The following is a 22850-nucleotide window of genomic DNA, read 5'->3' as shown; positions in this document are numbered from 1 at the left end:
CACCTAATGAGCAGGTAGAATATACCTTCTTGTTGCTATGAAAAGTTCTATATAAAAATGTATTAGTGACATTTTTAAGTATTTTCTTGGCCTTTATATGGCTTTTTTGACAGATCAGCTGAAGAGACAACAGGAAACGGCGCCCCTATTTGTAACATTTTATAGGTTACACATGCTATTAATGTTTCACTCACACATCAGAAAACTCCCTCTCAGTAAAATGATATCACTGGGATTGTGCTCACTCACTCCACCTGTGCTCACTAGTTAATCTCATCAGTGATGGTGTCATTTACATTACTATGTGACTTTTTTTTTTTGCCTCCCGGAGCTTGTGTGGTTAACAGCTCTGTCTTGGAGGGAACTACGTGACGCTAAACCTGGTGAGAAAATCCACACATCGCACATCACAGTGATGATCCTGTTTTTTTTTTCCCCCCCTTTCAAGTGTAACTCTGGCTCATCAGTAAATCCTTCATGCAGGATGTGCTTCCCTGTGCTGTTTCATCGTGATCACAGCCCAGGAGATCTATCTCAAGCTCTCTCTTGTGCTTGAGGTGGAGTGAGGCCGTGTGGGCTCATTTACAGGCATCAGTAGAGAGTGATTTGGGTGCAGAACCACTGCAGCCCTGACTTCCATCAGAGGGGGGATTTTTTTCTGCAAAACACCGGTGATGCCAATGGTTCCATCAGCACCACTAGATACACTGAGACACATTTGGGCAGCTCACCCTGCAACCATGGTAACAGAAGAATTTTACTAGTTGGCAGCAGCCAATAGTGGGGCACTTCCCACTCAGCTCCGTCCAATAACAGAGCAGCCTGCAGCCCAGCCCACATAGAACTGATACTGATGGGCTAGTGCAGGCAGGATTTAGAGATGTAGGCTTGGCTAATGAACAAGTACCAGAGTAACAGTGTGTAGGTATGTGTGCGTGGATGTGTGTGTGTGTGTGTGTGTGTGTGTGTGAGCATGTGAGTGTGACTGAGTGAGGCTGTGGCATAATCTGATGAGAGGATTCCCTCTCTTTTAACCGCAACAAGCGAACACATTGTGGGGTAGTACTCATTCACTGAGACCATCTGACATTCAGCACCAACAGTGCAGCAAACCCTCCTGTCATCTCACTCCCACTCACATTCACATGCAAGCTGCACACACTCACACACAGACACGCACGCACAAATCTCAACTGGCTCTTAACACAAAACGACTTATCAGCCGTATCTCAGCGTGTGACAAAGCAGTTTTTGGGAGATCAGAATATCATATTCTAGGTAGAAAGAAGAAAGTATGCGCCACCATCAGCTGTCAATAAAGTCATTTATTATTTCACACAATGGATAACATGAACAACTTCAACTGTAGTTCTTCTTAATAAGTGCTCAATGCTGCCAGCCAACAGAAGGGTAGCAAAAGAATGAGCTTTTCTTTCTGAGGAAAGAGAAATAAAAAAAAAAAAAAATGAACCTACAAGATCATGAAAGATAAACATGACCAAAAGCATGCCAGCGGACATGTATATACATATATATTGCATGTATATATGTGCTTAAGACATATATCTGTATGCCAGCAAATGCAAATACAAAATATATGTGTACATTTACACATACATACTGTGAAGGATATATGCATATGCATGCGCATCTAGTATTTACTCTATATGTCAAATATTTGCAGTTTTTAATATTCATACAATGTACAAAAATGCTTCATGAATTAAAAAATTCATTACAAAAAGAAACATATCAAACAATGTACAAGTCTTGCTCCAAATTCAATTGAAATTCAACTTTCGGCTTGTCTAAAATATTTATGCATACAATCAAGTTGAGCATGCAAATAAAGGAAACCCACTCTAGAAAAAGGTTCAAATACACTATGTATACAAACTAAAATATGCCCACACTGTTAGAAGAGCTCACTTTGTGCTCTAAAGAAGTACATTTATTGGTTATCTCAATGCTTCGTCTGCACTTTCAGCTTTGAACAACATTATAGCTTAGAACTGTAACGTATGCTGTGAGGATGACTACATGTACATTTATGAAGCTCTGTCTCACGTGACCCCTCACTCCGTGTGTAGGACACTCATCACAGCATGCTACAAAGGGAATGGGGGTGATTAAGATATAGGTGCCATATTATCCCATCCTAGTTGCTGTTGTGAACCGGTACGAGTGGACTACAGTAAATACACCCCAACCACTGATTTAAGATCTGCAGAAAAAGATCCTCGCATCAGTACTTAGGGCTCTCCTGTAGCCACTGGTCCAGATTAGCTGCTAAATACGATACAACAACAGTGACCTTGAACCCTATTCACAGCCACTTCCCCTCTGCAGTCTCTGTGTAGAGTGAAAGCTCTGGATTAGGACAATACTTGTCAGTGTTAGAAGGCACCGGAGCATTGGCTGGTAGGAGAGACGGACAGGACAGACAACACCTGGGGTCTTTAACTCTTACATCAGAGACCGCTGACTGACCACAGTATGGAGGGAGGAAGCTGCCAAGCGTGTAGTCTCTACACCTCACGGACCACATATCTAGACCTCGTCTTCACCACAACAGACTGCAGACCCACTGAAAGTCATCGAGCAAAGTAAGGTTAAGCTCACTAATGTTAGGACGAGTGTATTTTTGGCTATGTCCTCTGAGAACTCCCCCCACACACAATCCTCCTGCTTACTCTTTATGCTACTGCACTGCCCCAACTGGCTGCAGGCAAAATAGCTGCAAGTCAGCTGGGATTCCTATTTTTGGTAGAGTGCACTACAGTGGGGCTTGTATCCTCCAAGAACTTTTGAAGGTGTGATAAGGCAAATTATCTTAGTATTCAGTGAAATTTAACAGACTGGAACGGCAACTGTCAATGTACAGCAGAATCTGTCGAATCGGGAAATCAATCAATGTTTTCTTGGGTCTTATGCAGTCTTAATAGAGAGAGAAGGTCTACTGTGGTTTTAGGAGACAGTCCCAGCATAGCGGAGCCCAACCGGTATCCATGCAGGATGGACATACTAACACTATTTACAACAAACACTTCAATACTGTAGTTTTACATCTGGTTAAGGCTGTACTGCATAGAGCTGCAGTAACTATAGTTTTCATGAAATGATAGTCACTTTCTGCACAACTTATTACAAATTATTACTGGTATTATTCACAATTCTTGTTACATGAATTCATTTTATTCATTAAATAAGACCACTTATTTCTCTTTGTTGAAGGGTGGACCCAGAACAGAAATTCCTTTTAAGGTCATTGCCAGGCATTGCCTGATGCATAGCGAACAACAATGCACGAGAATGTGGTTTCCACGACAACCTCCTCTGTCTCTCCTTTGCTCACTACATAACCAATTATATGTTGCAAATAACTGGTTAAATACTGTGCAGAGTACTTGATCTTCAATTATTCCTAGGACATTGGGTACAATCACTATCTCTGGATAGATATACATCTGATACAGTGGACCTTTCTGCTTCCAACACTGCTGTATAGCAGTATGTATGCCGGTACGTGATGTGTATTTAATACAGTAATATCATATTGTATTCCAGCCCTTCTAGTTCTGTTAGGATGATATGGGTCAGAAAACTAGGAGGAAGCTAGGTGACGGACTCAGTGTCCGGTGACAGAGGATGCTGATTATGGAAGCTGTGACAGGGTTCTGATGACTAAGACACGTGTCAGATGCACAATCATGAATATTTTGGGTCAATTTCTGTGGCACTCCTTGCCATTTGATATTTCTCAAGTCAAATGTAATTGGTGGGAGAAAGAAACATAAGGCACAAGTTGAACTGCTGCAACTGAGAATCCCACCCAACCCAAAGAAGACAATCTCCTGAAACAAAACAAAGTTGCCAAAGAAACACTGATCCATTGCTTATATTCTGAAATACTTATGAGAGAATACCAACCACTACCCAAAGCCTCATACACTGTAGATAGAGTTTAACAAAGGCTTAACATATTGACACAAAAAATCCAAGATGGCTACATTCTAGAGTGCACATAGGAATGCTTTACATTGGTGCCAACATGGGTATAGAGTTTGTCAAACTCTGATTCAGATTCTTTTAAATATTACATCCTTACACTGAATACTGAGACTTTGGTTTCCAAATCTAAATACTGGATTTACTTTAAAAAAAAAAAAACATCTCCAAGGATATGGATTGAAAATCATGTTAAGGAGAAAAGACTGGGATTAGCTTTTCGAAACACTGACTGTGAGCCCTCTCCAGCTGAACTGTCCAATTACGATTCAGACTCGGGCTTCGGTTTGACGCTTTTGGCTGCGCAGCCTGCATATACAAATTGATTAAAATAATGCATGCTCTCTGGAATGGATATCCACACCATCAAAGGCCAAAAACTAATGCTGGATCAAGCATGTAAGTGCTGCATTTGATTGATGCAAGTGTATGGTTTTTTTCATAGTGCATTAAACCAATTTTAAGGTTTACCAAAAACACACCTGATATTCCTCCTGTATGCAATGCCCCCTGGATATAAACACAATAATGTGTGTATGAATGAATACATGTGGTTCTTCTGTCTGAAAACAAACTTGTCTTGAGTCGCACCCATGTCTGTTTTTGGTTATAAAACAATACACAACTTTCATTGTCTATGGTACAACAATTCTATTTGATATACTGTATGCCAGTACATGTCTATGAGCTGGTTTCTCATTGTACAAGGCAGGCAACAGTGGACTTTGTTTCTATGTACAATCTAGGACAGTCTGATCCACCATATTGCCTTTATGTCACTGCTCAGGACAGGCCTGAGCAGGGAGGGAGAAATAAATGAGACAGGGAGTAGGTTGAGGGAGCACAAGCAATGGGAGATGTAAAACCTGATTGGGAGTAGATGAGATGACAAAGGGAGATAAAGTTGAGTGGCAGGCACCAGGGAGGGCAAAAGAATTGGGGTGAGTGCCGAGCAGGGAAGAGGGACGGGGGTGAGGAGCTGCCAGCAAGAATGAGTTACTTCTCTGAGAGAGTAGGAAAACAAGGAAGGTACAAATGGGGATGGGAGCAAAGTACAGGGATAAGTATTAGGGTAAGGTGGCTTAATTACTGCTGCATTATCCCACATGTCTTTGACAAGCTTCCTCAGAAAGGCAAAAATAAGCAGAGCTGCACAGTTTAATATTAACCATTCCCCCTCCCCTTGCTGGTAAATATATGGCTAAAGCCACATTCAGATACAGTATCATAAAGTACCATAAACATCACTGTATCAGTTACATAAAGAATCACATAATATCCTACACTATCATAAGTACCACACATTTTATAGCATCAGATTCAGTATCAAATAGTACCATATAGTGCCATTGTAAATGAAGGTCCAATGAATCCTTGAAAGGCTCATATCTGGTCGGGTTGAGCAGACAGAGGGACGGAACCGAAGTGTTCCCTCCTCCTGCTCCTCCACTGACCCGCTGTAGTCCTCACAAATCAGAGAGGAGAAACAAGTCAAAGTGCACCAAGGAGTCCCAGAATTAAGGGCACTGCATCTGATCGGCTTCAAACAGCACTGACTCCAATAACTGCTCTGTTACTCTCCTGCAGATCTATTGACTGGAAGGAGACCATAACTCGTCCCTGCTGTGGCCCCTTCCTCTGCGTTTCACTCCTTTGGCCAGCGGAGGCACAGATCGTGCTTTATGGACCACGGTCTCAATTGTTGCTGAGATAGAATCATGATTTGAGAACTCCAGAGGCTCGGGGGTCTGGGTTTGCCTGAGGCCCTGCCTACCTGGCAGGTCATCGCACCTTTCCAGGACAGGCATCCCCAGTGTCCTCCCATCACCTCTCCTACCGGCCAACATGTCCAAACCCCGACCATTAGCTCGATCTTCCTCCCTCCTGTTGGTCGGCTCTGATTCCTCTATGGGTTGTTTTCGGGGCCGTCCGGGCCGTCTTTTGATGACATTGTTTCCTGTTTTGGCTTGTCGCTGCAGGCGCTTGGCACGGAGGATTTTCTGCACATGCTCCAAGTTCAAAGAATGCATCCTCCTCACGTCCTTCTGGATCTGTTCCACCTCGCGTCGCTTATACCTCCGCTTACTGGGAACACCTGGGAAAGGAGAGAGTCAATATCAGTGAGGTGAGACATCATGAGGTAAATAAATAGCAGAGCATGGTCTATAAAGAGAGAGGAGTTTTCATGCTAGTGTGTCAGTTAAAATGAGCAGCCTTGGAAAGGCCAGGAAAGACATCATGCCAATTTAACTCATGGAAAGAATGTCTTTTTCTTGCTTCAAGAGCTTCCTGCTAATTTTGACATATTCATGTAAGCCTTTCAAAGCCCAGCTGAGCCAGGAGAGCAGATCCTATCCTGTAATTGTCTACTAGAGAGCAGAGAGGAGAGGGGTGAGGAGGAGATCCCATTCTGCTAGCAGGAAACCCACAGAAATGTCTCCTTCAACCATTTAATATGTCGCTACACAATAACAACCCTGTGCATCTGGAGCACAGGCTGCCAAAGAGCCAAACACACACGCAGAAATAAAAACAAGCATATCGACACATTTATCCACATGCACATACTCACACAGACACAGATACAAACACACACATGTGCATACATGCACATGCTCAACATGCACAAATAATGAATTCAGCGGTTCAGAATGACTGAGCAGAAGTAACTGGAGCCATATTGTTTCCTTCACACTGGTGAACTGGGCAGTGTGCCCTTTGCACGCTGTTCTATCCTTTCCTTTCCCCGTTTCCCCATCACTCTCATTCTCTTTTCCACTCAACTCTTCGTGGGCGGCAATATGCCACTCTCTAATTTTCAATTAAACTAGTAACACTGCACCATTTCATTTCCGTCTCTATTTCAGAAACCACTTCCTGGTCTTGGTCTGTCTCTGTCATTCTTTTTGTTTCCCATCTCTGTCCCATTTCTTAGCTCCCCCCTCCTCTCTGCCTGGGCACTGTTCCCGAGGCTCAGACTGAGACACAGCCAAAATGGAGGAAAAGCACAATCAGCCACCAGTCCCCAAGCAGTGTGCACACAACATGTTTGGTCTCTCTTTCTTGAGCTTTTACTCCTATTCCTGGATTCCCAAACCATCTCTTGTCTTATTTTGCTCCAGAATGCTGCTGATACAATGTAGCAGGTTTCAGTAGTGATCTAACACATGATGACTGCATTAAACCAAAACAGCTGTGGATTTTACACACCCAATATGGGATAACATTTAAAAAGAGAGGTGCAGCAAATTGAAATTATTTCAGTTTTTTTTCACGAAAACGTGGAATGGGCATGGGTTAAGTTTGAGCTCAATACATCATTTTGCAATGTGCATATACGCAATCGTCACATCGCAGGATGTGCAATGCCAAGTAAGGTATATTAGCTTAGCTTCTTCACATTTCAGATAAGCAAGAGCAAACTTGCCACTTAGCAGTCTTTCTGCCAATAGCTATTTTAGTAATCTGGTAAAAAAAAAAATCCTATATTTCTTACTACTGATACTTGTATCAAAGACAAACAAAATATTGCAATGTAAGATTTTTTTTTTTTTAATATCATGTAGCCTTCCTTACAATAATTTGTGTTTGCTTTTGAAGAAGACATGGAGTACATATTTAATAGTGTCATAGATCATTGTTTACATTTACACAGAACAAATGGGAAAATTAAGAGTGGTAAGATGTTTGCTAATGAGCTAAGAACAAGGGAAGGTAAACAGAGGCCCTGACCAAGCTCCATTTGAAACTCAGATGGACATCTCACTCTATTGTTGCTCACGAATTCAGGGCAGATAGTGAAATTAGTCTAATGCAGAAAGCACTAAGTGCCAGTAGTTTATGAGCTGCACAGAAGTGTGCACACGCTCAGTTCTCTCTCACACACACACACACACACTACAAAGTAGCAGAAATTTATGAGCTGCATACACGGAACATAAAACTGGTGACCTTCAGCGGTGTGAGTGGCCGTATAGTACTGAAGACCTGTTTCTCTGTGGAATAGGAAGTCACTACTACACAGAGATACATGCTCACTTAATATCCACCTCCCTGCAGTGGCTAAGACCAGACTTCAAACAGGATTAAGGTGATCCTTCATGTATTATTATGTAGTGAGAGTGTTTCTCTGCATGAAAGTGCATGCATATATTTGAACTAGTCATGTGACACAAAGAAAACTATTCTCAGTGATTCAGTCAAAGATTACCTGCTTTTATGCAAATATGCATGTGAGAGATTGCTGTCAGCTGCAGTGTGACCTGCTGATTGTTGAAGAAACATACACACACAAGTGCACACACGCACACATGCATAAAAAATAAAGCTGTTTAGATCACTACAAACTAGTTCAATTAATGAACGAATTAAAAACTCACTATTGCATGCTCGCACAATAATATGAATAACATGAATTTTGCATCTGTATCAGATTGCGCAGGCCACGTGGATGTTCAGTCTTTCTGTGTGTGCATATGTGTGTGTATCTGAGCAGGTCTATGCCTGTATGTGCATGTGCACATGTATGGCTGTGTATGGCATGCATGTGTACGCACGCACGCATGCCTGTGTTTTAATTGGGCTACAGCTGTGAAGTGAGGCAGTAAGTCATGCTAGAGGAGGGGCAGAGTGAATGGGGGGAAAGAGAGGGGAATGGGGGGATGAGAAAAAAAGCAGAAAGAGAAAGGAAGGAGGAAAGAGCAATAGAAGGGGGGAGAGGCGGAGAAACAAGGGAAGTCTGTGTATAGATGTGGGGATTGTGGGAGAGAGGAAAAAGGAAAGCAAGGGCAAGAACTGCAGAAGCAGCACAAGGAGAAAAGGGAAGGACATGGAAGGTAGAAGAGAATAACAACACTAGAGGGATAACGTTGGGGGGGGTTAGGTTAGGTGGAGGGTGGGGAGTGGAGGGGGGTAATGTGTATATGAGTCATCCGTCCTGGATCCCTTGGGGTGGGGGGTGTATTCTAACTGAGCCCCTGGCTTCTCCTCCCCGCCACTGGACTAGGCCCCAGTCATTAAACCCCTGGCTGCCAGCCAGCTCTTTTAACACAGGCAAGGGCCTTTTACGGCGTGTCTGTAGAAAATAAATCACACTGTGTGAATAATATATCTTTGGCAAAGGCATTGGCAGGAGAGGAGGAAGGGAGGGGAGGAAGGAGAGATTGGTGAATTATAGTCGTCTCCATCCATGCATTACGTTCTCTCTATCCCCAGCCAGATGTGCTCAAAGACAGCAGAAAACAAAATGTACCAAAATACACATTAGTCTGCTGGTGAGAATTTGTGGCTATGCTGCCTCTTTGTCTGCTTTAAGTCCTGATATTGCTGTACATAGCATATTTATAAATAGGAAACACCTTGACGAGAATGTCGCCATCTAAATTTCACATGGCAAAAACCCTGTTAACTCTGACTAAATACATGATTAAGTCTCTACGCCAGTTAATAACAAGCCTGTTATCACTGGGGAACAGAATAATATATTTGGCCCCAATTATTTTTGCAAACATACTCCCAATTTAGCAGTTTTAACAGTTCTGCAACCTTGGGCTTAGGATGTTATGATTATATATAACGGGCCTGCAACACCAAGATGCTACACTGTAAAGCAGAAGTGTAACAACTTGTCATTTACTAAACATCATCCACACCCAGCGTGGCAGCAACCAAGCTATGTCAAATTTTTGGTGAACTCATTTGCTAAATCTGTGGTCAAGCAGCTGACTAAAAAAAAAAGCCATATTCTTAAAAGACTTGACTTGTGGTCCACTAATACCTTCTTGTTCCTACAGATAGGAATCTCACAGCCTGTTTAATGATCTGCTCTCCTTTGCCTTGCAATCGGATCTGTGATAAGGTCCATTGCTGTTAAGCTGTTAATGTCAGAGGAACACTTCCTGCTGATGCTTTATATCTGAAGCTTTTCACAGGTGAATCATGGATGGCTCTTACTGTGAAGTAGCCACAGAAAGTCTAGCCACAAGTGAATCAACAGGCAGTTACTGCAGTTTGGGCTAACCGCAAACCTCAAACACATCATCAAAGTAAGCATTGCCTCTTGCCATGCTGTCCCTGTGAATGGCGAAAGGGCAGTGCACTTTCTTGTAAAAACACAGTTTAGTAGATTAAAAATGAACAGGCAATCCTAATGTAAGTGGTTCTTACCAGTGAGGGATGGACTGGAGCACTTGTTCACCTGTCCTGGCTCCTGCCGGGCAGTTTGGAATGACATTAAGCCCTGATCTCCAAACACAGCGAGCCGCGTCATCCTGCTCCTCCCACCACACTCGTCCTCCCGTGACCCCAAAAAGAGGTCTGACGCTGACTCTGTCCGCTGTGATTGGCTACTGTAGCTGCTCACGAAGCTGTTTATTGGCTGTCGAGTCTGACGGGAGTGGAACTGGCTGTCAGCAAGAGAATGTGTGGACAGCTGGTCCGACTCAAACATCCCTAAGCTGGATCCCATGCTCGAGCCCCGACCACTGCCCCTCTGCTTCTCCAGATGCTTTGAAGAGCCCTGACTGGCCAAGTCCCTCCGGTCACTCAGCATGCTGAGACGTGCATTGGTCTTGGCTCCACTGAAGAGCCCACCCAACTCCTGCCGGTCTCGCAGTGAGAGGAGGGGCTCATCCTTGTGCTTATGTTTGTGCTTGTGCTTCCTCTTATGGAGACGAACCCCTGCAAGACCACCTGCACTGCCACTGCCCAGGGATCCAAGGCCCTCTCCTCTAACAGAGGGCCCCTGGAGTGGACCACTAGCACTGCGAATCTTGGCCCCGGGCTGGAGCTTTGAGTGTCCACTGGGGTGGAAAGCTTTGGGAGGGGGGACAGCTGGCCTCATGAAGGGAGATGGAGGTGCAGGACCTAGTGAGTGATGGGGCAGGTAAAATGGTGGAGCGGGGGGAAAATAGCCCAGACTCAGAGTAGGTGCGTAAGGCATCGCATACGGTGCTGCATAGTAATTTCCCCCAGCCAGCGGATAACCATATCCTTGGACAAAAGGCAGCTTCGATGTGATAGGCTCACTGGCTTTGGCTGGACGGCCGCGTCTCCTCTTAGCCTTCAGATCAACACTCCTCCGCAGGTACGAACTGGAGTCACAGGAGTAGGAGTCGTAGGTAACAGGGTAATAGTGATGGAAGTTGAGGCGGAAAATGGAAGGATAGGGGTGCTGAGGGTAGCAGGTGTATCGTCTGTGAGACACTCGTAGCTGCTGGAGCTTTAACACAACCTGCAGGAAGATTTAAAAGAGGAAATATTTAGGAAAACACACCATTTACTGTTATACATTACAGTGCTTGGTCAAGGATAACACTCAGAATGTACTGTATTGTTTCTAACCTCCTCCAGTTCAGAGAGAAAGTGGAGATGATCCCGGCTCTGTAGGCACTTCCTCTTCCGCCGATGATGTTTTTGCTTCTTTTCCTGCTGTGACAGGAAGTTGTCAACAGCAGTTGCTTGCCGTTCACAGCGTGCTCTGCTGCCCCTGTTGGATGCTTCAAGGGCTGCTGCCTCTGCAGTCTCAAACCCGCAGAGATCAAATGAGTACCTGTATGAACACAACATAAAATATACAATCACATTTGAACATTATCTTCATTACATTTTGTGATATGAAAAAACACAGGCTTAATAATCAATAACTCAAGAAAATTAAAGAGGTGTAGTAGCAGTGTACTGCACCTGCGTCGAGAGGCGGGACCCTTCTCAGTTTGATCGGAGGTGCTGTTGTTGTCTGTCCCAATCCCGCTGTCACTTGGAATAGTCTCCTCACTGTGGGACTCGCTGATGGGGGACAGAGTCACCTCTTTCACTGATGCCCCCTCTGACAGGTGGGAAGGTGAATTAGCCAGAAGGCGTGGCGGAGATAATTTCCATCCCCCAGAGAGAAAGGACCTACCTAGTGGCTTGGAGGGCAGGGCTGAGATGGGCTGCAAACTGGGCATAGTGGCATCAGGGTGGCCGGCTCTCATGGATGGAGCACTGGAGCTGGGAGACGAGGTTGTGGAAGGCACTGCAGGGCTCTCATACAGACTGGATACGGAGACAGACAGTGGGGGCTTGTCCCTAGTGGCTTTGGGAGGGTTGGAGCCTTGAGTTTCTGCTCTGGGTTTACGCCCTCTCTTTTTACCAATGTAGATGGTTCCTCTCTTGCTGACATTTATCTGTTTTCCCAGCCGGGCCTCGATGGTGGACGCCATGGCAGTCATAGCTGAGGTAACAGGGGCAGAAGATGACTTCAGACCCAGAGTGCCATTCTGACTGGAACCTGAGAGGATCTCATTCAGGATGCTCTGCATTTTGCAAAGCTTCATCTTGTTCAGTGGCCTGGGATAGCCCCTGCCACGCTTTAGTTTCAGATTGTTAGAATTGGCGCTGGTGGGTGTGGAGGCCATTTGCACTAATGTGTTTAGTGCGTGTGTCTTCCTCCTACGGTGAAACCCTGCAGAGGATTCCTGTGCCAGCGGGCTTGGAGGTGAGGTGGAGGTACCCTCGTGGATGGTCTCAACTGTCAAGAGTGGCTGTTTCTTGGGGCGTCCTCGTTTCCTCTTAATGGGTGTGTGGACCGTCAGGCTGTCAGTGTTTGTGTAGAGGGGGCTAGCGGGGGTGATGGGGAAGGCGGAGGGTGGGTCAGCCAAGGTTGATGGGCTACCACGGTTGTCTCTCTGGGGTGACATGAGGCTGGCATGGCTTTTTGCTTTCAGGTAGGACCATCTGTCCTTGGCCTTGGTTGGTCTGGAACTGGCTGTTGAGCTGGTGCTGTGGCTGGGGCTCAGACTCAGGGCTGCACTGGGTCTAGGGCTTGGAATGGGGCTAATGTTAGCCCTCGGTTTAGGGCTCGGGCTAGGGCTGATGCTACCCCTGGGGTTGGGGCTTGGGTTTGGGCTCAGAAGTCTGGGGTTCATGTTAAGATTGGGTTTGTTGATGTGATTGTGAGGAAGCTCTCTATGTTTAATGGCGTCTGTGTTGATCCTAGGGCGACCCACAGGGTTCTTTTTCATTCTGCTTGCATTCAAAGCTGACTCTGGGTCAGACCCACTTATGACTGTCTCACCTCTGTCTGCCCTGTCTATCCTCTCTCCTTTTTCTCTTTTATCGCCTTTATCTGCTCTCTCTGCTTTTTCTGTTCTCTCTCTACTGACGTCAGCCTGGCTCGAAAGCCGTGAATCATTTTTGTGAGTGTCCATCTTATGTGCTACTTTGGGTTCTGGGGGCCCAGGCTGGTGTTTCTCTGTAGTGTCAGTGTCCGGCCGTTGTTGTGATTGCTCTTCTACAGAAAATGACTCGTCAAAAGAAGGCCTCCTCCGCCTCTTTCTTCCTTTTCCTTCCTCTGTCAGCATGGGCATCGCTCTGTCTTCTTCATCTCCTCTCCTCCCGGCAATCACTCGCTCCCTTTCTTCTTTTCTCCTTTCCTCTCTTTCTTCATGGAATCGCTCAGCTGTCTCCTCTTGCCTGTACTTCTGCCTCTCCTCTGAATTAGTTGGGCTCTCAGATCCCTTCTCAGGCTGTCTTCCCCAAGGTGTATCAGCACTTTGGGGATTACTGAGCATCCTCTGGGAGTCCTTCCTGCCGTATTTCCTCTTGATGTTCCCAAAGAGCTGTTCGCTGACCTCTTGCAAACCCCTCCCCCTGGAGAGATGTATACAGAGAAAAAATTATGGCAAGTGGAATGGAGAGAGAAAGGATGTTTTGTATTTCAGCAATACTACACAGACGGTACTAGTATGAACATTTACTTATTTACGTGTCACCATGCATAGTGTTGGGTATCACCAGATGACTCTTGTGATATCATGGTACTATAGTAGTTGAGCTATGATTTAATCACTCTTTTTTGATTGTGGTTTCACATAAACACTCAAAAATATAAAATACTGTTTCACAAAATACAAAACTGTATCAAGTTTTTCCCATCCTGCATGAGTATACAGTATTTTTGTTCTAGTGATCATGTCTGGCTCATGATAAGATCCACAACACAGGAACATGTACCATACCTGCTGAGAGAGGTCAGGTTGAGAATACTGGCATCTGTAACTACTGGCAACTGCAGGTCTGGAGTCAGAGATCTCTGAGGTGAGGGGCTTCGTGCCGCTGTTCGTGAGAAGGGTTGGGTTGGATCGAGCAAAGAGCTCCTACTGGCTCCTGCCAGTTCTCTGGCTGGCTCAGAGTCCGCTGGGTTGGCTGGGGATGCAGAAGGTGCTGAAGACGTGATCCAGTCTGGATTGATTTGGTGTTGGTGTGCATGAGTGTGTTGGAATTGTTGTGTGAGAGTGTGCTGTGTTTGCTGTGTGTGTGAGGGTGCATGTGCGGGGAGGACTGAGCTGCGAAGCTGGTGTTTGGGCGGAGTGTGATCTCCCAGTAGTTGCAGCAGGCCTCCCTCTCTCTGCTCAGGCATTCTGAACTGGCGCTCGTATGTCTGCGGATGACAGAAAAGAGAAACAAAGTCTGGTTACTATATACAGACTGCAATCACAAGACAGCTTTATATAGCTGCAGGGGCAGACGAATGATATGATAATGATAATGTGATCAGAAAACTGTGATGACTCTGTTTCCTGTCTTCACAGAGATCACACACATGTAGCACAGCATCCAGTTCTGAATAGTTTCTTTTTCTGTCTGCAGATATCAGATCAGTGATTATTGTTCTCTGATATGGCATTCTTGTCTTTTCACGGCAGGACTGAGGTTTTTAATACATCTAGTGTGCATGAGCTAACAGTGTGCTACAAAACAAAAGGCTTGTTTACAGAGCAATTAAATTCCTGTGGCAAGGATGTTGCATGTTGTGAGAGGTGGGGGCGGGGAGGGGTGGAGATGGGGGTATCTGACTGCACACAAACATAGTAGCCTACAGTAGCTAAGTCATGTCCCCGACTGCCCTAGACTAGTAGAATTATTTACTAAGCATTATCTTTATTTTATTTATAACTCTCCTGAATTGTTCAAAAAGTAACTTACACCGTCATACTGTCAACGGTGTATACAACATATGTCCAAAACCACGGCATCATTTTCCCCTTTTTTTCCACAATGACAAGTAAAGACAGTTAACATTCCATGTAAAAATTAAAATGCAAAAACGTTATATACTGTATCACAACATAACCCGACTGTATGTATCACTGCTGCATAATCAGTGTACTCCTGGAAGATGAGAAATAGAGCAGCGGATGGCCTTTGTGGTTTAGCCTGTTATTAACAGACTCAGTATGACGCAACAAGACACTGTTCTGCTGCGCTGCAGGGAGATGTAACCTAACCACAGGCCTGCCTCTAAGCATATACACACAAGCGTGCAAGTGCACACGCACACACTCGCACTTAAATACAGTAGATATACATATTTCAAATGCTTTACAAATTTCTGCCTCAAATCTAGTAGCACAAAATGTATGACCAGAGTCACCTTGCCCAATGATGTTCTCTCACACTCTGCAGATACACATACACACACTTACACATAAAAATTAGGTATATATATTGTACGTACTGTAGTCCTTATCAAAGGGCACATTGTCCCATTCTGTCTTCATTACATCAAGCCACTTTCAATCTCCTCTGTCCCTTCTCTTTCACTATCCAACCTTTTTCCTACTCTTTCTCTGTCTGCTTTACCTTCAGCAGTCAGACACTTGCACTTATTTTGTTCTTATACACTGGCTGCAGGAGCTGGTTATCAGTCAGATGCAGGCTGCACACACTCACAAGTGAATGCTGAGTAACACAACACTCAGCACATGGCTGAAAACACACTGCACACACGCAGGCAAACACTTAGCAGAGTGAATGATTAACAATGCCAGAAAATGCATGTGCACATGCAAACTCTCATTTATCTCATGAACACACTGCCATGGTATCCTTTCAGCTCTGAGATGTGTGTATATAAGTGTGAATGCGCATGTGCGCATGGTGACACTGGAGAGGAGACACTGTCCGCAGGGGTATAAGATGACAGACACCTGATACACACCTGCGTTCTCATTTAACCTGTCCTAGAATACCTGTTGATTCAGGTTAAAGGAGGGCACAGAAAAAAAAGACATGGAGAGGGAGGCTGTTAGAGTGATAAAGACAGGCGTGCACATGCACAGACAGACACGTATATAATGTATCCTCCCCACTAGCCACAAAGCAACCACAGTGAGATGATAAAAGTGAGGAATCATGAACATATTTCCTACTAGAAAAACTAGAAAAGCAAAAGACAAGAAAAAGAGAAAAACTGAAAGACGGAGCTTACCCCCCCCCCCCCCCTTCTGGTTGTGGTTGGGTTATTGGCACCAGTTCAGCTTTTTGTTCTTAGTTTCCGCCCTTCTACCACCCTCTCTTCCCTCTCCCCTCCTCTACGCCTCTCACAATCCATGAAGCATTTCCAGGGAAAATACACCCACTGTCTGATATCCACACAAGCAAATATAAATAGATGGAAGTACTCCCATGGTTGTTGAAGTCAACACGGTGTGAAAATAACTCCTTATTCCCCTGAACTTGTCTAGACAGGGTCAACCTCGATCACTCCTGTAACCTGACAGGTTTTCATATGATATTCTTTATATGTACTGTGTACTTCTCTCTTTTGCATGGTTTGCAATGCTGTTTTATTACTGTACTGAAGGCCCTGTTGTCTTCATGTACTGTAAAACTCTATATATACACTTAGTCTCTGTACGGCTGATCTAAGGCCACAGAAAAACATTGCTGCACTAGACAAATTGATTCAGATATTTCCCTGCTGTACATAGACTGCCCTGCTCCTGTCATGTGCTGTGTGAATAGGGACTGCCATCACCCTGTGCTACTGCTGGCCTGCAGCAGGGGGCAGCGAGCAGGAAATCAGCACTAACATGGACTCTGACCCTCTGGAGCAACCCACAAGCACAAGAGCAAGGAGGCTACAACCTTTTCCACACTGCCCTTCTTCTAAAAGTCCCCTCCGATCAAATCTAGATAAGCAGAAAGGCTAACACAGAACAGACCCAGTGCATGTTTGCTCCTCAACCCGTGATGCACCCTCCCGCTCTTGAGGTGCTGGGGGCTGTGTGAGGGGTGAAGTGTCTTCCTCCTCAGCTTGGTCAATAACCATTTCTAGGATGTCTTCCTCCGAGTTAACACTGCAACAACACTGATTGGTCTCAGTCAGTCTCACAAAGACTCTCCAACACCAGAATGCAGGCAGATATGGCATTGCACATTCCTTTCCACTGGTGATGTAACCATTAGATAAGGTCACAGTGCAGCGGAGGAGGTCATGGATAATATGTGACTAAGTGCTGCAATCACCCAACTGAAAGGCACTTTGCAAATGAGTCAGCGTATATTTACTGACAAATACGTGCGTGTGTGTCTGAATGTTACATTCACACTCAGCAGGCCGTTAAAAAGGTGATCTGGATGTAAAAAAGTTTGACATGAGGGGAGGTATGTGACAGCCCCTCCTGTCCTTTCCTCTCCTGCAGCCTCTCGTTTTCCACTGTTGAATAAACGAAGTGGAACTTCTCCCTCACACACACACACACACACACACACACACACACACACACACACACACACACACACACACACACACACACGCACACACACACAGAGCACCCTGGCTGCACCATTATACTGGGAAAGAACACCCTAAACAGGCACACCCAAATCTCACAAGCCAGCAGCACACATATACCCACATATACACCAGCAAACATATACACAAACTCCATGCACGCAAACACAGACACACACACAAACACGCTGCCCTTCAAATAGTTTTTCGCAGCCTTTTATTTGGCTGCACGCCCGGTGGTTAGAGTGTTTCATTTTTCCCTGTGTATGGAACTGGGCAGCTGTCCAGGCAGACACACAAAGAGAAAGAGAGAGAGAGAGGCACCGAGAGACAGAGGGAGAGAGAGAGAGGGAGAGAGAGAGAGAGAGAGAGAGAGAGAGAGAAATGGGGAGGGAGGGAGAGAGGGGGTTACTGAAAGAATGAGAGCGGCAGAGAGACGGAGGGAAGAAGAGGACCAGCAGAAAAAACAAGAAGCGAGGTGCCTAGACCCGTTAACAACTAGTTCCCTGCAAAAACCTTACGATTGATATGATCCTCTCTTTTTTCCCTCTCTCTCTTCTCGTCACACACACTCTCCTTGGCTTTGACACCATGCTGTCTCCCTCTGCCCCTGTGGCCTTGTGCCCCCCCCCCTCCCCACCTCATCTCATCCCTCCTTTTCTTCTTCTTTTCTCTTTTTTGGAGCTGACCATTCTCCCCCTGTGGGAACTACCCCCTCCCTTCCCCTTCTCTCCAGCTCCATTCAGAGTGCTGCTTCGCTGTGATCTGTGTTTCTGACAGCTCTACACACACACACACACACACACACACACACACACACACACACACACACACACACACACACACATAGCTCCTCTGCAAACAAACACCATGAATACTAACACGGCTTTGTGTCCATAGCACTTAAAACCGGGTTGAAGGAGAGGGAGGGAAGGAGGGAGGGGGAGGAGGGGTGCAGAGAAAAGGAGGGAAAAGCGATGGAGGAGAAAAGAGGCACTGTGTTGATCTTGCGGCCACTCTCACAGACCTCCCTCCTCCCTCCCCTGCCACCCCCCTCATCCCTGCTTCTCGTTCTCTCGTTCTTCCCACCAGTTCTCCCGGGAATAAAGACTTCCATTCATGCGCCTGAGGAGACCCACAGCAGGGGAGAGAAAAGAGGGAAGAGAAGGGGGAGGAAAGAGGAGGGGGTGTCAAGGTGGGACAGCACTGGGATCAAGCCTACTGACTAAAATTGTGTGTGTGTGTGTGTGTGTGTGTGTGTGTGTGTGTGTGTGTGTGTTTTTTTTTTTTTTTCCCTCAGCGTGTGCTGTCTGAGCTCCCGCTCTACTATCTCCGATCTGGTGGCATCTGTGCCAGCCAATGCATCTTTTGGGAAAGCCGGGTGGGAAAGTTTGTGTATTGGGCCTCATTCAAAACTTTCACTCTCCAAAACTGTGTGTTCAGCCGACAGCCGCAGTTTAGCAAAACCGGGGACTGGCTAGTTGGGCCAAATACTCTTTTCAACATGCTGTTCTGTACCATCCCTGCTGGGCATGATCAAGCTTTCAATCTACAGTACATTTGTCCTTTAGCACACTGTAAAGCAGAAGCCAGATTTAATGCACAGCAGTAGGTCTTGAGTAAAATGTCCCCTCCTACGTCCACAGCGGTAATCCTTCAGATTGGAGTGCTCCTAAAGATAGCAGTGAAACACCCAAGAGTCTCCTTGTCACACTCGCTTCAGACACGCTCAGACGTAGATGACTCAATCTGAACAAAAGCCTGTGATTGGCTGAATCGAAGCATGTTATTACGGTGCAATTGAAGGTTTTCAGACCCTCAGTAATGGCTGACACATTTACATGCTACACAAAGTATACATCTAATCCTTGCTATTAGCATTAATGGTGTGTGTGCAGGCATATGTGTGTCCTCCTTGTGAATAGCGCTAAGAACCACATTAGAGGAGTTTTGTCATAGTGATTATTACAGTGATTATGTACCAATTGTTCCTTTCATGGACGTGGACAAACCTCTAGTGAAAGCATTATGCAGTTCAGGCAGCGCACATGCCTAGCACAAAGAAAATGTACACAAACATGAAGACTGGCCTCACACACACACACACACACACACACACTCAATATCTATATGTGAAAGCATAAAAACAAGTCCACTACAAGTTGGAATGCTACATGAACAGGCAGAATGCTTTTTAATCAATGCATTTAATGGGGGCACTAAGTTACACATCCATACATACACGTGCACAACACGCAGTGCAAAACCAAAGGAGCATGGTGTTAACCGTACTCTGTGCTCCATATGACCCGATCGTACCACTTCTGTACAACAGGAAACAATTAACAGCCAATGAGCTGCTCTAAATCCTAAGGGATGACTTCCTGTGTGGAATGATGGGTAATTCAAGACAGAAGCTGTGCCGAGATTAAACACTTCCTCTCTTAGAAAACAGTGGTGTGCAACAGTGGAGCCTCACTCACTGATTAGTTATTCAAAAATAATCCCCTTTAATGCATTGTTGTCTAATTACAGAGTATGTAAGTAAGTAATGGTTTGTCCATTACCATATTTACCTTATTTTTCTCATGTTTGTTTTATTGTAAATAAGATAGGTAACAAATATGCTCTTTTTCATGCTTTTTTATAAATCTGTGTGCTAAATGTATGCTTATTTGTTGTTTTTGTTACATGCACAGCCCTTTAAGGCAGGCTTGACATATGATGCTCTACTACACGAATCGTATGAAATGTCAATGTTCTGTCACGTGCAATTTAAAGTATAAGAGAAATGCTAATTTAGACTTATCTACTCACGCCCATGTCGATGGAAAGTCAGGCGAAGTTTCGTAGCCATCAACATTTTTCCGAGTTTCAGTATTTGCAGTTTCACCACAAAACAGCGCTGCAGCATGTAGAAGTAAATGGGGACTTGTAAATGCAATGTTGTTTTATAGTTCCCATACTTTAGTTGGAACTAAAAAGGTGAAAGTTTAGCTACTTCACCTTGACTTTCCATGGACATTGTGGTGGGTGGGTAACAACATTTTTGGATGAAATTAGTCACACTTGATTCTGCTGCTGATATTAATCAAACTGAATTAACTTTATTTCAATATAGTTTCTTTGCTATGAGACGGTGAATCTGGATCTGTGGATGTGGATGTTGTAACTTGAGGATTTATGCTTTTGCCAATCAAACTTGAATACATTTCAACTGTTGGTTGGACAAATAAAACAATTTTAAGATGTAACCTTGGGCTTTAGGATATTTAGATTGTATAACATTATACACACTTTAACAACAAATTATATGATCATAATATTGATCAACATATCTATCAAAAGTAATGAAAATTACCATCATTTGCAGTACTACTGTAGGGGAAATTATTTTTCAGTAAGTGATACTAACGAACAAACACTGACAGACAAATTACTATGTTGTGAGGAATGACTCTAGCCAACACTTCAAGTTTAAAACATGTAAAGCAGCACTTCCATTGCTTTGTCTACATATTTCTGTGATTGTCTCAAGTCCTCAGATGATCCCAAGCTTGCAAGAGAGAGTAGGAGAGCCACTGTAATGACATCCACAGTGACAGAGAGAATGGGCAAAGTGAGACACAATAGTCTTAACCAATCAGACTGCCGCCTCCCCTCAGGCCCCCTCGCACCAACAATAACGCCTTTGTATGAGGCTGCACTCCACTCGCGCGTTTGCACACACACACACACATAGACCAAAGCATAGCATCCTACACTTTCTCAAACAGTCACAAAGAGAGAAGACGGGAGAAGCAGTGCACCACATCTACAACTGCATCAGTGCATACTAAACTATGCTAGAATTAGAGAGTGTGTGTTGTAGCTAACAACCTGGCTCTGTGTGTACGTGTCTGTGTGTGTTTTCTTCCAGGCCCGGGCACATGACTGCAGCTGCCCCCTCGCTCCCTTGTCTAAACCGGCACCCCTCCTTGTTGTAGGTGAGAGGTCACACGGAGTGGCATTCCTCTCGGTCTGAGAGCGAGCGAGCGAGCGAGCACTGCACTGAGCAGAGGGGGCAGAGCGAGAGAGAGAGAGAGTGAGAGAGAGAGAGTGAGAGAAAACACACAGGGGCAAAAATGCAACAGAGCAGGGCAGGTAAAAGATGAGGAGCGCTGGGCATTCGGGAGTGTGTGTATGAGTGTGCATGTGAGCATGTGTGTGTGTGTGTGTGTGTGTGTGTGTGTGTGTGTGTGTGTGTGTGTGTGTGAGCTGAAATGGACCACTAAACAGAAGACCCTTGTGGCTCTTCCCTGCTTCATAAACACAGCTGTTTGTTTAGTCTAAGCCGCCCCAAGGGACAGACACACAGACAGAAGGACAGACAGACACATTTATATCATTTATTCATGTCCACCGCATCCATACTTAAGAGACAACGAGCAAAATAAACAGCAGAACTACAGACGGATTATTTTACAAAGCCTGGTACAAAGACATGAAAAGCAGCAGAGAACTGGGCAGAAAGACACACACAATCACACAATGTCTGAAAAGCCCTGGCTTAGAGGCTTTTTAATGATTCGCATGACGTTTTATACCACATACTAGTGATTGTTTCTGTGTAAAATTTGTTTTCAGGCTAACCGAATAATAATGTTAACATGGTTTAAAAATATCGGTTAAAAACATCAGTCGTGCCAGTAAAATGACAGTGTCAAAAGGGTTTTGGACACCATCTCTCCTCTGTCATCGCTCTTGGTTTTCAGACACATGCACACACACACACACACACACACACACACATACACACACCCTCTGACAGGCGTGTCCCAGACAGCTGATGGGGCCATCAGATTTCACTGACAAACACACTTACGCTTCAAGTGAGACACAGTGAAAGTCAATACTCTGCCCCTGCTTCTCCTTTCCTTTGACTGCCATCGTCCCCTTTGCTCCCCTCCCTTGCACCGAACATCATCCGCTATCCCTGATGGACCTCCTCTCAAAACCACAGAATGTGCTCCTCCTCGCACACACACACCCATACACACACGCGCGCACACACACACATACACACACATACACCACATACACACTGTCTAACCACAGAGGCAGAGGCATGATGGAGCCACACTAACAAAGCGGCCACCAGGAACACATGATGCTGTGACTCAACATCATCCGTGACCGCAGAGGACATCAAACATGGCCGCCCTCCAGATAATCCCACAGTTATGAGTCAAAGTCACTGCTGTCCAAAAAAACAGGCTTGTACATGTTTTTTTATAGTCTACAC

General features: G+C 45.0%; 1 protein-coding gene across 2 annotated transcripts in view; it reads right to left on the bottom strand.

The window, feature by feature from the left end:
- Positions 1-1307: 1307 nt before the first annotated feature.
- setbp1 (SET binding protein 1) overlaps positions 1308-22850 on the bottom strand; it is a 34826-nt gene continuing 13283 nt past the window's right edge. The window contains exons 3-8 of one of the 2 annotated variants that reach the window (XM_030416481.1): positions 14007-14428; positions 11692-13638; positions 11350-11557; positions 10174-11239; positions 8219-8273; positions 5958-6103 (exon numbers count right to left, since the gene is read on the bottom strand). In XM_030416481.1, the coding sequence (XP_030272341.1) occupies positions 6091-6103; positions 8219-8273; positions 10174-11239; positions 11350-11557; positions 11692-13638; positions 14007-14428 (3711 nt within the window). In that variant the 3' untranslated portion in view covers positions 5958-6090. Of the gene's footprint in view, positions 6104-8218; positions 8274-10173; positions 11240-11349; positions 11558-11691; positions 13639-14006; positions 14429-22850 lie in introns of both variants that reach the window. The other variant, XM_030416480.1, reaches the window with a different exon arrangement.

This window comes from Sparus aurata, chromosome 5 (genome assembly GCF_900880675.1).
Source record: "Sparus aurata chromosome 5, fSpaAur1.1, whole genome shotgun sequence".
Taxonomy (NCBI): Eukaryota; Metazoa; Chordata; class Actinopteri; order Spariformes; family Sparidae; genus Sparus; species Sparus aurata.
The sequence above is the reverse complement of the archived record's forward strand: the minus strand, read 5'-3'. Positions and strand labels throughout refer to the sequence as shown.